Genomic DNA, 15,284 nt, shown 5'->3' with positions numbered 1-15,284 from the left:
TGGCCGCACTCGCAGAGTATCTCTCAAAATCCAGTGGTTATGAGACCTGCCTCATCTTTAATCGGTCTCATAAATTGTTGGAATTTTGAGGGAAACCTGAAGATCGATTTGATACTGTCTCTCACTGCCCACAGTAGAACAACGCAGGACAGATCATCAGAGGTGTGACACGAAAAAGACGCTTTGGCTGAGCAGACTGTGGGAAACCGTCACCGGATAAAATTTATCCACACCTCTGTCGTGGATGCACTAATCGTTTCTGGGACTGTGCAATTGAAGAAGCCAGAGAAATAAAAGCCGTCGACAACACTTTTAATAGAGACGGCAGTCCACAGCTACGCGCGGCGGGGATTCCGCAGTCTCGATGTCGAGTTTGGCCCTTAGAACGTGGAGTGGGCGTAGGGCTCATGTATGGCGATGCCGTGAGCACCACTGACGTCACAACTGACAGCTAGAATACACAGCGTGTTCAGAAACTGCTGTTACAGACTTCTAGGACCTACAGAAAGGAGCGATTAGATAATATTTTGAACTGGAATATATATTCGGGAAAGCACCATTCCGGTGCTACAATCGTTTGAAAACATGTTGGTAACACGACCACTTTTACAAGTAATTGACTAGGCGTGAGCAGTACATCACTTTTTTTTTTACAATTACGCTCATTAATAGCGAAAGAAATTGCTTGTATACTCGCTGACGGATTCCCTTCAACGTGATGCAACACGGCCTCTTCCAGTTCGGCTGTGCGGCGTCTCCTTGGAGCACCACGGCCATGCCTACTGACGGTGAAAGTACCCTTTCTCGAAGTCGTGTAATTCAGGCAAAAGATTATGCAGTTGCGTCAGGCATTATGGAGAACGATCTTGATGAAAGCCACGAGCATCTCTTCCATTATCAAATGTTCAAATGTGTGTGAATTACACACACCCATGCCCGAGGGAGGACTCTAACCTCCGGCGGGAGGGGCCGAACAATCCGTGACATGGCGTCTCTAACTGCGTGGCCACACCGCGCGGCTTTCCATTATCGCGAGCTTCGCCAATGAGGAGGCTAATGTCGGTGCCTTTTGCAAACATGTACTCTACCATGTTGCTCAGACACCTGACTGAGGCTCGAACCAGGTCAGAGAGGTAGGATCGACGTCAAATTACATCAGGCCATCTCCGACGTAAGCACGTCCCACCATGACTACTCGGTTGCATGCCTGCTTAGGAAACACGTTTTCAAACGCCTGAAGCACGGAAATGGGACGTTTCCGACATGGGTTAAAAAAATGGTTCAAATGACTCTGAGCACTACGGGACTTAACATCTATGGTCATCAGTCCCCGAGAACTTAGAACTACACTCCTGGAAATGGAAAAAAGAACACATTGACACCGGTGTGTCAGACCCACCATACTTGCTCCGGACACTGCGAGAGCGCTGTACAAGCAATGATCACACGCACGGCACAGCGGACACACCAGGAACCGCGGTGTTGGCCGTCGAATGGCGCTAGCTGCGCAGCATTTGTGCACCGCCGCCGTCATTGTCAGCCAGTTTGCCGTGGCATACGGAGCTCCATCGCAGTCTTTAACACTGGTAGCATGCCGCGACAGCGTGGACATGAACCGTATGTGCAGTTGACGGGCTTTGAGCGAGGGCGTATAGTGGGCATGCGGGAGGCCGGGTGGACGTACCGCCGAATTGCTCAACACGTGGGGCGTGAGGTCTCCACAGTACATCGATGTTGTCGCCAGTGGTCGGCGGAAGGTGCACGTGCCCGTCGACCTGGGACCGGACCGCAGCGACGCACGGATGCCCGCCAAGACCGTAGGATCCTACGCAATGCCGTAGGGGAACGCACCGCCACTTCTCAGCAAATTAGGGACACTGTTGCTCCTGGGGTATCGGCGAGGACCATTCGCAACCGCCTCCATGAAGCTGGGCTACGGTCCCGCACACCGTTAGGCCGTCTTCCGCTCACGCCCCAACATCGTGCAGCCCGCCTCCAGTGGTGTAGCGACAGGCGTGAATGGAGGGACGAATGGAGACGTGTCGTCTTCAGCGATGAGAGTCGCTTCTGCCTTGGTGCCAATGATGGTCGTATGCGTGTTTGGCGCCGTGCAGGTGAGCGCCACAATCAGGACTGCATACGACCGAGGCACACAGGGCCAACACCCGGCATCATGGTGTGGGGAGCGATCTCCTACATTGGCCGTACACCTCTGGTGATCGTCGAGGGGACACTGAATAGTGCACGGTACATCCAAACCGTCATCGAAGCCATCGTTCTACCATTCCTAGACCGGCAAGGGAACTTGCTGTTCCTACAGGACAATGCACGTCCGCATGTATCCCGTGCCACCCAACGTGCTCTAGAAGGTGTAAGTCAACTACCCTGGCCAGCAAGATCTCCGGATCTGTCCCCCATTGAGCATGTTTGGGACTGGATGAAGCGTCGTCTCACGCGGTCTGCACGTCCAGCACGAACGCTGGTCCAACTGAGGCGCCAGGTGGAAATGGCATGGCAAGCCGTTCCACAGGACTACATCCAGCATCTCTACGATCGTCTCCATGGGAGAATAGCAGCCTGCATTGCTTCGAAAGGTGGATATACACTGTACTAGTGCCGACATTGTGCATGCTCTGTTGCCTTTGTCTATGTGCCTGTGGTTCTGTCAGTGTGGTCATGTGATGTATCTGACCCCAGGAATGTGTCAATAAAGTTTCCCCTTCCTGGGACAATGAATTCACGGTGTTCTTATTTCAATTTCCAGGAGTGTACTTAAACCTAACTAAGGACATCACACAACACCCAGTCATCACGAGGTAGAGAAAATCCCTGACCCCGACATGGGTTCCAGTTCAAACTATTATGTACTCACTCCCCTCTACAAGTCCTAGAAGTTTGTAACGGGAACTTCCGAACACCCTGTATAAGAGCGTACAAGCAGCCCATCAACAATCACACAACGACGCGCGCGCAAAACGCATACAAACACAATTTTAATTTTTGTCTGGGACAGTGGGCAGCATTCCCCCCTGAATAAATTAAAATAGTCCCAATTTCGCAGCCCGAAAGCGCTTTCGGGAGGTTGTTCGTGGTTTTTCAGGTGAATACCAGACTGGGAATCTCCCCCCCTCCCCTCTCCCCCAAATGTTCCAAATTGGGATTCCTCAGTTCCACTCCTAGCTTTCTGGCGAATTTGGTTGAAAAGAACGAAGTTCTACGACAGCCGATCTTGTTCTTACGAGTTAGGGATTAAAGTTGAAGTGAAATCCATATGAAAACGGTCAAGGTGTACTTGGCCGAAAGCCCGTGGTATTTTAACCACTAGACGCGAATGAAGGGCCCCGAGAATGCTTTGTTCAGTTCCTGCGTAGATATTTAAGTATCGTCGTCTGAGGCTCGTGTACTCCAGCGGTTCACGACAGAGGTAGGCCAACGGAAGCCCCCTGTGCCCACGAGAGCGCGGCGGGCGGTGTGCGGCCTACCTTGCAGCGGCGTGGACGGCTCGGGCACCTTGAACCCTGTCGACGAGGACGAAGAGGAGTCTCCGCTCTTGCGACGATACTCCAGGTCCCGCAAGTGGTTGAAGGGCGTCGCATCGAGGAAGGGCCGCTGTCCGAACGCGATGGCGCGGATCTGCTGCTGTTGCCCTGCTGGGAGATATACCATCCGAGTCAGTGGCTTGCCTCACGGTCAAACTCTGGATCCGATTCACACTTAAGCTTACCAGATCCAAAATTAGCCACTCATATCATGTTGTCAACAACTTCTGTGAAATTCGAAGCAAAAGACTTGAATATTAAGAGTGCAAGTGGAATTCCACTATTAAGCGCAGAGGATGAAGCGGATACGTGGTGAGAGCACTTTGAGGGAGCGGAAGTGTTTAATGACGTGGTGGAAGAAGAAACTGGAGTGGACGTGAAAAAACATAGGGAATCCAGTATTGGTGTCAGTGTTTAACCGAGCTTTGAAAGACTTGCCAGCAATTAAGGCTGGAGGCAAAGAAAACATCCCTTCAGAATTTCTAAAATAGTTGGGTGGAAGATATAGACAAACGACTATACCAGTTAATTTGCAGAACTTATGATTCCGGAGAAATAACATTAGACTTTAGGAAAAATATCATCCTCACAATTCCGAAGAAAGAAAGGGCAGATGTGTGCAAGAACGGGCTGCTTAACAGCGCACGCATTAAAGTTGTCGTCAATAATACTATACACTATAATGGAAAAAAAATTGAAATCTGTTGCATGACGTTCATCTTGGCTTTAGGAAAAGTCAAAGTACCACAGACGCAAGTCTGACATTGCCCTTGATATGGTCGCAAGACGTCAGATAAATCAAGATACGTTCATAGGATATTTCGGCCTTGAAAAAACGTTCGACAACATAAAACAGAGCAAATTGTTCAAAATTCTCAAGAAGAGCAATAATAAGTAGCAGAAATCAGAACGGTGAGAAACTTATCATAATTGGTGATCACGAAGTCGATGAAGATAGCAAAATAACCCGTGACGGACGGAGCAAGGGGAACATAAAAGGCAGAGTAGGACTGGCATAAAGGGACAGGAGAAGTTTACTAGTATCAAACATGTGTCTTAACTTGAGAAAGAGATTTCTGAGAATGTATGTTTGGAGGGCAGCAGAGGCAGTGAGACATGGACTGTGGGAAAACCGAAACAGAAGAGAAACATTTGAATCTGGTGCTGCAGAAGAACGTTGAAAATTAGATGGACTCATGAGTGAGGAGGTTCTCCGCAGAATGGGCTAGGAAAGGAATATATGGAAAACACTGAAAAGGGGAAGCGACAAGATGATAGGACATCCTTTAAGACGTTAAGGAATAACTTGCATGGTACTAGAAGGAGCTGTTGGGAGAGAAAACTGTAGAGGACGACAGAGATTGGGATACAACCGGCAAATAACTGAGAACATAGGTTGAAGCGCAGCTCTGAGATTAGCAGGTTGGCACAGGAGAATTCGTGGTCGGTGGCATCAAACCAGTCACAAGATTGACGACGAAAAAATAAAGAGCAAGAGATAACAGTAATTCGATGAGGTATTAAAAATAAGTTTAAGACGAAGAAGCAATGACGGTAGCAAACAAAAAAAGAAAGAAAGAAAGACGCTCAAAAGTAAGATTAAAATTCAGGGTGAAAGAATATCAGTCATAAGGTTCATTGATCTTAATGCTATACTCAGTGAAAATGACTAAGATATACGAAATATTGAATGAAATGAGTACACACAATGGGCTGAGAATAAGTCGTACAAGGCGAAAGCACTGAGGAGCAGCAGGAATGACATTAGCGATAAATTTAACATGAAAATTGGGGACCACGAAGTAGATGAAGTGGAAGAATTATGCTACCTTGGAAGTAAAATACTACATGACGGAGGAAGCACGGAGGGAGACCAGGAGACTAGCACAGGAAGAGATGGCATTCCTGGTCAAAAGAAATCTACGGGTACCAAACACTGGCCTTGATATGAGGATTAAATTTCTGAGAATATACACCTGCAACACAGAATTGTGTGTGATTCAGGGACTGTGGGAAAACCGGAAGAGAAGGGAACCAAAATATGATGCTATGCAGAGGGTTCGGAAGTTCCAAACTTCTAGGACTTGTAGTGGGAATAAGCACATAATATTCTGAGTAGGAACATATGCCCGGAAATATGCCATTTCCGTGCTACAGTCGTTTGAAAACACGAGACTGCTGGGTAGGTATGCTACCGGGTGGTCATGGTGGGGAGAGGGGTGCTAACACCGGATCGGCTGATGTCATCTGATTTCTATCCTACCTCTTTGACCTGGTTCTAGCCTCATTCCAGGATCTATGAGTGTCAGAGCAACACGGTTGTGTACACCTTTGCAGAAGACACCGACATGGTCCTTCTGAATGGCGGAGCTCACGATGATGGAAGAGCTGCTCGCCGCTTTGGTCAAGATTGGTCTCCAAAAGTCCCATTTCATTGCATTCCATCGAGTACCCTTTTCGCCTCAACTACACAACAGCTTCGAGTAACCGTACCTGCATCGTCAGCAGGTGTTACTATGGTACTCCAAGTAGACGCAACACCCGAATTGGAAGAGGCCGCACTCCATTACATTGAAGGGATCTTGTCAACGAGTACACGAGCAATTTCTTTGGATATTAATGAGTCGGACTGTAAAACAAGAGAAGTACTGGGTCACGTCTAATGAATTACTTGTGAAAGTGTTCGCGTAACCAACATGTTTTCAAATGATTGTAGCACGGCCGGCCGGTGTGGCCGAGCGGTTCTAGGCGCTTCAGTCTGGAACCGTGCGACCGCTACGGTCGCAGGTTCGAATCCTGCCTCGGGCATGGATGTGTGTGATGTCCGTAGGTTAGTTAGGTTTAAGTAGTTCTACGTTCTAGGGGACTGATGACCTAAGCTGTTAAGTCCCACGGTGCTCAGAGCCATTTTTTTTAGCCTTTTTGGGCGCTTGTGTGATCGCGGGTCCTTTCAGAACATGGAGGGAGGCAGCGGACTGCTCATACATCATATCTGGAGGACCGAGTTCAACAAGATATCGAGACGTACCCCAGCATTAGCTCCAGGCCAGTGGCCTACCAACATGGTGTAGGACAAAGTACGATCATGTTTATCCCACGTGACAACCGCTACTACCCTTATCACCTGAAATCCCATGGCGACCACTTTGAACACCTGTTGTAACGTGGATGCGATGCAGCTCTATATTGTGTTCTAGGACGATTTGTTGACTTTGCACGCACACCATCCATTTCAGATCACATGTTCATAGGACCTTTTTTCCTCCATTTCCGGCCAGGAATCCGTCCCTGCAATTTGTCGGCTTTATTAATAGTCACTCTCTTCTTATGAATTCGGGACATGAAGGAAGGTATTAGAGTCTCTTATCTTTGTCCATCGCAGTCTGCAACGTCGTAATCTCAAATTATGCTAGTAATGACGTATCCGTGAAGAACTCCCCCCCCCCCCCCCCCCCGCCCTCCCCACAACCCTTTGACTTCGCGATATTCCCCTCTTTAGATTTCACGATGTTCTGCATCTGAATTATATGTTAATTTCACGCATTTTAGCCGAATGGTCATCAAGACCCAAGCTGCAAAGAACAGCAAGTGGATTTCCCATTTAGAATTTTCCATTTAGACCTCTAGAGAGAGCTGTCGGACCAGCATATCGTGCAAAATAGCAGTAACACTATTACTATTTCCGACATAAAGCACCAAGCTGTAGCTTTTGCTGCCTGGTGCAGTACACATAAAAAACAAAGTAAACCTTGAATAAGCAACAATTTTCTGTCATGCACTCTGCGCTATGTTTCATCTCATTTGACAAATTCTTGTTTTAGCTATTGTAACTTCGCGAATTTTCGTTATTTTATGAAGATTAGTATATGCAGGTTGTTCATATTTGAAGATGCACTGAGAATTCCGAACAAATACATAACCATCAACCTAGATATGTTGGTAAATTAATACGTCCTATATTGGCAAACAAAGGAGTCAGGCAATGTATACGCGGACGACGCAACAAACGAATGGAAAGCTCAGTTTGATGCAGGTATTCCGATGAAAAAACACACTATTTTAGGCTGTAGACGATACAACGATGTTGGAAAGAAAAGGAGTATGGGCATAATATGCAAAAAAAAGTATAATCTAAATATATTAGTGGTAAATCCAGAAGACATGACTTTAAGGGAAAAGTCCGCCGAAGACCAAACGTTGTTGTTAATAATGAAATATTAGTAAATTTAACGACAATGGCGTACTGAAAAGTAATGCATTGTGAAAATTCCGCGGAAGGCTAAATGTATTGTTAGTAATGAAATATTAGTAAATTTAACGACGATGGCGTACTGAAAAGTAATGCCTCCGATTTTTTTTTTATTTTTTTCTCAATATCGGTTGAGGTATGAAAAGTTATGCGTGATGCTCCGTCAACTTTGCTCTTTACTATTTCGCTGACTCAAGTTGTAAGCCTCTGTCGTTAGAAGGCTATGAAATGTAGTGTGTAACATGGTGATGAGTAACGTAACTATTTCGGTGCATGGGAAACAACATACTTTAATAGAGCGCCCTCTCCTTCAGCATGATAATGACTGACCACACACTAGCGCTGTGACATCTGCGACAATCCAACACCTTGGGCTCACTGTTATCGAAGATGCTCCATACAGTTTCGACTTGGCCCCAGCCAAAACTAAAAGAATACCTTCGAGGACTTCACTTTCATGGTGTCCGCCCCCGGTAGCTGAATGGTAGCCGGCACGGTAGCTCAGCGTGTTCGCTCAGAGAGCTGGTTGGGCTCTGTAATAAAAAAAAAAACTGAGTGGAAGGAACAACAAAAACGAACTTGACTGGATGTCATGTGACGTCCGCCACTACCAAATGAAACGATAAACAACGAACAAAAGGGGGAAAAAATGGTCAGCGCGACAGAATATCAATCCTAAGGGCCCGGGTTCGATTCCCTGCTGGGTCGGAGATTTTCTCCGCTCATGAACTGGGTGTTGTGTTGTCCTAACCATCATCATTTCATCCCCATCGACGCGTAAGTCGCCGAAGTGGAGTCAAATCGAAAGACTTGGACCCGGCGAACGGTCTATCCGACGGGAGGCCCTAAACACACGACATTTACATTTATTTTAGTTTCATGGTCATAAAGCGGTGTAAGTAAAGATGAGGTTGAGGCTTCTCCAATAAAGTCAAACGTTCTACGACGACGGTGTGAACAAACTGGTGTCTCCTTTGGAGAAATGTGTTGCCATGGTGACTATGTTGAGAAATAAATATAAAGACATGAAGAACAAAGACACAGAATGTTAAAAAAATTTGTTTTATTTAAAAAGCTTTAAGACTTTTCACCTAAAAATTATTTTTCAGTACGTCCTCGTATCTAAGATATTGCGCTGAGTGTGAATATAATAGAGATACAGGGAAGAAATTAGCAGAACTGTCGGTTATACATCGTGTTCCGAGATTCCCGTTACAAACTCTTAGGACTAATAGAGGGGAGTGAGTACATAATATTCTGAATAGGAACCCATGTCCGGAAATGTACCTTTTCCGTTCTACGACGGTTTCAATACAGATGCGCAACGCGCCCATGTCTGTTAAGAGAAAGAGAAAAGTCTCGGAATTTCTCGTCCTGGTATGCAGTAAAGAGACAGGATGACGTAGACTCGTATGGACTACTTCTTGTGGAGTCGTATGCAAAGTCTTAGTTTACGAGACTGCTGCAGAGACAGAGGATGATCTGCTGGCAAGAGTTCTGGACGCTGCACTAGAAACTGAAGAGACACCGGATGAAATGAGGAGTGCGTTCTAATGCATGTTTTGGTGGTACAATGTCTGTAACAACATTGGTAGTCATCGCGTCGAGCCGCTGTTGTAATGCATCAGTACTGTTGTGTGCGTAGGTATGCTGGATTGTTTTTTGTTTTGGAATATTACAAACACGTAATGTTTAAGTGTAAACAGAAACAAATTGCTTAAGTGATAATGGATGTTTCGTTATGTTTCCTTTCGAATTGTTACCAAATAATTGTAGTGCGTCACGCCCAATACAATTCCTCAAGCGGAAGTGGATGAGTTGAACATCTGAAATTGTCGTAGAACGGAATCCGTGCGTTTCCGGACATGGGTTCCCATTCAAAATACTATGTACTCACTCCCCTCTACAGATCCTGGAAGTTCGTAACCGAAATTTCCGAACGCACTGTCTATGGAAAAATAAAAAGGGACTGAAACACAAAATACGGAATGAGACACAACTTACATTTTATAGGACCACGACTGTTCCTACATTATTGTATGGAAGTGAGCCAAGAGAGCAGAACTCACGCAGTAGAAAAAGGATGTAGTATATTACAGAATTAAGAATGGTGACATTTGGGATTAACTGAACATATATCAATTACGAAATAAAATCTATGAAAACCGATCAAAAAAAGAATGAACACATTAATGAGATCAATAACACTAATAATTAGAGTGGTTCTAGGCGCTTCAGTCCGGAACTGCGCGACTGCTACGGTCGCAGGTTCGAATCCTGCCTCGGCCATGGATGTGTGTGATATCCTTAGGTTAGTTAAGTTTAAGTAGTTCTAGGGGACTGATGACCTCAGATGTTAAGTCCCATAGTGCTCAGAGCCATTTGAACCATTAATAGTTAATGAAAAAATCATGAAGGTACAATCTAAATGGAGAACAAGTCAACAAAGAATGAGGAAAAGTTCGATATCGCAACACGCAAATGTAACGCCTGAGGCGTGAAAGAAAGAGGTCTATCGAGTTGTCACGGCGTAGTACAAGAGGATTTGTCGACCTGGAAAAAGCGCTCGACAATGTCAAATGGTACAAGAAGCTCTAGATTCTAAGAAAAATAGGGGTAAGCTATAGGGAAAGACAAGTAATATTCAATATGTGTAAGAACCAAGACAGAATAATAAGAATGGAAGAGGAAGAACGAAGTACTCGGATTAAAAAGGGTGTAAGACAAATATGTAGTCTTTCGCCCCTGTGTTCAATCTGTACATCGAAGAAGCAATGGCGGAAATAAAAGGAAGGTGCAAGAGAGGGATTAAAATTCAGGGCGAAAGTATATCAATGATAAGTTTTTGTATGTCCATCCTTTTGGCAGGAGGTCTCTGGGACGACGGCCGTTTACAATCGTGACAAAATAAAACACCTACAACCGTCCTTATGCATTTATTTTATTTTGTTGCTGCCAGTATCAACGCTTCTGCCTGAGGTTGACGCACTGGAGCGTTGAAACTGGTAGCAACAAAATAAAATAAAATAATACGGACGGCTGTAGGTGTTTTATTTTGTCACGATCAATAATAAGAGTTGCTGGTGACACTGCTATCGTCAGTGAAAGAGAAGAAGAATTACAGGACATGTTGAATGGAATGAACAGTCTAAAATGTAAACAATACGGACTGCGAGTAAATCGAAGAAAGACGAAAGAAATGAGAAGGAGCAGAAATGAGAACAGCTAGAAACTTAACATCAGAGTTAGGGATCAAAGCAAATTCGCATTGGCAGAAAGGGGATTCCTGACCAAGAGGAGTCAACTAGTATGAAACACAGGCCCAAATATGAGGAGGAAATTTCTGAGAATGTACATTTTGGGCCCAGAACTGTATCGCAGTGGAGAATCGACTGTGGGAAAACCGGAACGGAAGAGAATCGAAGCACCTGAGAAGAATGTTGAAAATTAGGCAGACTGATAAGGTAAAGAATGAGGTGGTTCTCCGCAGAATCGGAAAACACTGACAAGAAGAAGGAACAGGTTGATAGGAAATGTCTTAAGACGTCAGGGAATAATTTTCTTGGTACTAGAGGGAATTGTAGGTGAAAACTATAGGAGAAGACAGAGATTGGAGTACATGCATCTACATCTACATCCATATTCCGCAAGCCACCTGATGGTGTGTGGTGGAGGATACTTTGAGTACCTCTATTGGGTCTCCCTGGGTTAAAATCCTCGCTTCATTGCAGTCTCGGACAACTACTTTCGACCCTCAGCAGTACACTCCTTCTTTAACTTTTGCACTGTGCCATAAATAAAATAAAATAAAATAAAATAAATTACTTTTATGGCCAATACCGCCTGACTTTGCTATGCCCGGTACTATCCGACAGACATTGCCCATTTAAACATGGCGGAAACAGAAACCGGATTGTGTTAGCAGATGTCATTATTTCTTTCTCTCTTGGGGCCTTGGTCCCGTGTCACGCGGGGTCGGCCGTGTGACTATTGATTTGGCAGTGTTAGTTGCAGAGGGTGGCCGGATGCCCTCCCTGCCGCCAACCCCCCCCCCCCCCCCCCCCCCTAGAAGAGGCGAACGTTTTCAAATGTCTGCGAGTCGTGCAACTGAGGCGGAACGTGTTGACCAGCCCAGTATTCACCTAGTAGGATGTGTAAAACCGCCTAAAAACCACATCCAGACTGGCCGGCATACCGCCCCTTGTCAGTAATCCGCCAGTCGGATTCGATCTGGGGCCGGCGCGCCTTTTTTGTTTAAATCTCATTTTGCTCGCCTTAGATCGTTGCATCTGCTCGGTGCGGACGTCGTAAGACATCAGTTTAATTTCGTTGTTCATCGATTAACTCAGTTTTTTTATTTTTTTTATTTTTATTACAAAGGGCAGCTAACCCTCTGACCTAACACGCTGAGCTACCGTGCCGGCTTTCTCGGCCACCCTGGCGGTTGAGCAGATGTTATTATGATACAATATCTGTTATACTTATATATTAATACTACACTGCAGCACCCTCAAAGACAATGTCATTTTAATGACAAGTCAGGTTACACATAGCTCATCATTGTAGGAGTATATGATAACAAATTCAGACCAAATGAAACACACACATCACAGTATAGGTGCGCAACACATCTAGCACCCTCCCATCCACCCTTCTCACCCCCCCCCCCCCCTTCCTTACTCCACTCGCCCTCTGACGACAACGCAGGAGTTTATTTTCGTATGCAAAGGAACCTAAAAGTGCAGGATGGCGCTCTACGATAGATTGTCGCAAGCAGTTCAGCTCTTTGTTGCGATAGTTCTTGCAGGCGCTGGAGAACGAGTAATTTCCCCTTCATCATGTACCATATGTTTTCTATTGTCGGAAGAACTGGTGATCTCTACATGTACATCCATACTCCGCATGTTACCCGACGGTGTGTGGCGGAGTGTACCTTGAGTACCTCTATCGGTTCTCCCCTCTATTCCAGTCTCGTATTGTTCGTGGAAAGAAGGATTGTCGGTATGCCTCTGTGTGGACTAATTTCTCTAATTTTATCCTCATGGTCTCTTCGCGAGATATACGTAGGAGCGAGCAATATACTGCTTGACTCCTCGGTGAAGGTATGTTCTCGAAACTTCAACAAAAGACCGCTACTGAGCGTCTCTCTTGCAGAGTCTTCCACTGGAGTTTATCTATCATCTCCGTAACACTTTCGCGATTGCTAAATGATCTTGTAACGAAGAGCGCTGCTCTCCGTTGGATCTTCTTCATCTCTTCTATCAACCGTATCTGGTACGGATCCCACACCGGTGAGCAGTATTCAAGCAGTGGGCGACAAGAGTACTGTAACCTGCTTCCTTTGTTTTCGGATTGCATTTCCTTAGGATTCTTCCAATGAATCTCAGTCTGGCATCTGCTTTACCGACGATCAACTTTATATGGTCATTCCATTTTAAATCACTCCTAATGCCTACTCCCAGATAATTTATGGAATTAACTGCTTCCAGTTGCTGACCTATATAGTAGCTAAATGATAAAGGATGTTTCTTTCTGTGTATTCGCAGCACATTACACTTGTCTACGTTGAGATTCAATTGCCATTCCGTGCACCATGCGTCAATTCGTTGCAGTTCCTCTTGCATATCAGTGCAATTTTCCATTGTTAGAACCTTTCGATATACTAGAGAATGATCCGCAAAAGCCTCAGTGAACTTTCGATGTTATCCACGAGGTAATTTATGTATTTTGTGAATAGCAACGGTCCTATGAGACTCCCCTGCGGCACACCTGAACTCACTCTTACTTCGGAAGGCTTCTCTCCATTGAGAACGACATGCAGTTTTCTGTTATCTAGGAAGTCTTCAATCCAATCACACAGTTAGTCTGATAGTGTCTAAGGCCCTCTGAGCCTCGTGGGCGAATAGCGCGAGCTGGGTTTCAAACGATCGTCTTTATCTGAAACCGTGCTGATTCCTACAGAGTAGATTTCTAGTCTCCAGAAAAGTCATTATATTCGAATCAGATAACTAAGGACGTAGTTAGCAAGTGAGATGAGTAGACTGGTACAGGACAGCAATTCGTACGAGCTGCGTCACACCTGTCAGAAGACTGTTATAAGAGAGAGCCCGAGAATAGCACTATGGGTAACTTGTGATCACCGGCTGCCGTGTAGTCAGTACTTGCCCTCCTCTTTGTAGTGTAGCCACTTAAAATGCTTGGCGAACGCCGGGCGACGCAGGCGTGCGCACGTAAGAGCCCGTCGGTTTTCCCCGGGGCTCCGCTATTCGCGCACTGCACGACGCGACGGCGGAGGAGCGCGTTACGTCCCTCGTGCTGTGCACTGCCTGCCCGCGGCACGCTGTTGACGGCGAAAGCTGTCCGCGTGACTCAGCGGCGACCAAGTTGGACAAGGTTGCGCTCTCCTCGCTCGGAATATCAAACCGCGCGGGCAAACAACGCCGGGTCGGTAGCCGCTAGCGGCCGCTATGACAAAGTTCTTGTCACGGTTACCAGGCAGTTTTGCGCCGGCCGCGTGCTAAGGATAACAGGTTTCGGTAGGACATAAATCGTGGCCTGTTTTCTAACATCATACCGGACAACAATCGCAGGTGACACTCCCTAATATTCGACCACGTCATTTTTTTTCCAACAGGCTGAAACATATTAGGTAGGCCACATTAAGTCGTCCGTATTGGTCTGCTGTAAGGAACAATTATTGTTTGGTCTCAAGACACGTTTCGAGAGTTTACACTCTCATCTTCAGGTGAACTATGATATTATGGTGAGACAAATTGAGTTAAAACGTGTGGTGTGCGTACTGTAAGACCTTCGGTACACACACCATCAGATTATTTGACTTGTCGCTCTAACGAAGTAGGCGAGTGTCAACAATATGTCTCGTGGTCTTATCGTGGCGTGTTTATCTTCTGCCGTTAGGTCAGACGATAGAAATGCCACTTGCACGCTTAGAGTAGCAGATTGACGGTGACCAACTTTAAACAGAACTTGATTAATTTACACACACATTTATTAAAATATTAAAAAGCATAGGCATTACGTAACTTGATTCTGGATGCTGTTTACATTTGACAATCTGAAGCTCCTTTGGTATGTTAATCTTATTCTCACATATCTGTGATACTTGACAAAGTGTCTATACATTTCTCTTCATGGCTATGTACAGGAATATGAAAATCTTATTAGGTGCAGACTGAAACTTGACTATATACTCGTACAGACTAATGTAGACTGGTACAGACAGGTGCAGATAAATGGAGACTCGTACAGACAAATGCAGACTGACTAATCGGAGACCTGTACACTCGTTATAATACCTCGCGCGTTTAGGTATCACTTCGCGAATGTAATCCGTGAGGAGAAAAGGTTCTACTTTAGCAGCAATCTCATTGGCTGCGTTACATATTAATACGCGTATCGGCGGAAGCAGAATTTAGTCCGTCTCTAAGACAGCGCCATCTCGTAGTGCAGAGACGGACGAGCGCTGCGCCTGCGCT

At 45.7% G+C, this 15,284-nt stretch overlaps 1 protein-coding gene across 1 annotated transcript in view; it reads right to left on the bottom strand.

Moving 5' to 3' along the window:
- LOC126335350 (protein lozenge-like) overlaps positions 1-15,284 on the bottom strand; it is a gene marked incomplete at its 3' end in the record, with an annotated part of 654,398 nt that overhangs the window by 323,101 nt on the left and 316,013 nt on the right. The window contains exon 3 of the mRNA XM_049998535.1: positions 3,483-3,647. Coding sequence (XP_049854492.1) covers positions 3,483-3,647 — 165 coding nt within the window. The remainder of the gene's footprint in view (positions 1-3,482; positions 3,648-15,284) is intronic.

The sequence above is a fragment of the Schistocerca gregaria genome, chromosome 2, assembly GCF_023897955.1.
Source record: "Schistocerca gregaria isolate iqSchGreg1 chromosome 2, iqSchGreg1.2, whole genome shotgun sequence".
Classification (NCBI taxonomy): domain Eukaryota; kingdom Metazoa; phylum Arthropoda; class Insecta; order Orthoptera; family Acrididae; genus Schistocerca; species Schistocerca gregaria.
The sequence above is the reverse complement of the archived record's forward strand: the minus strand, read 5'-3'. Positions and strand labels throughout refer to the sequence as shown.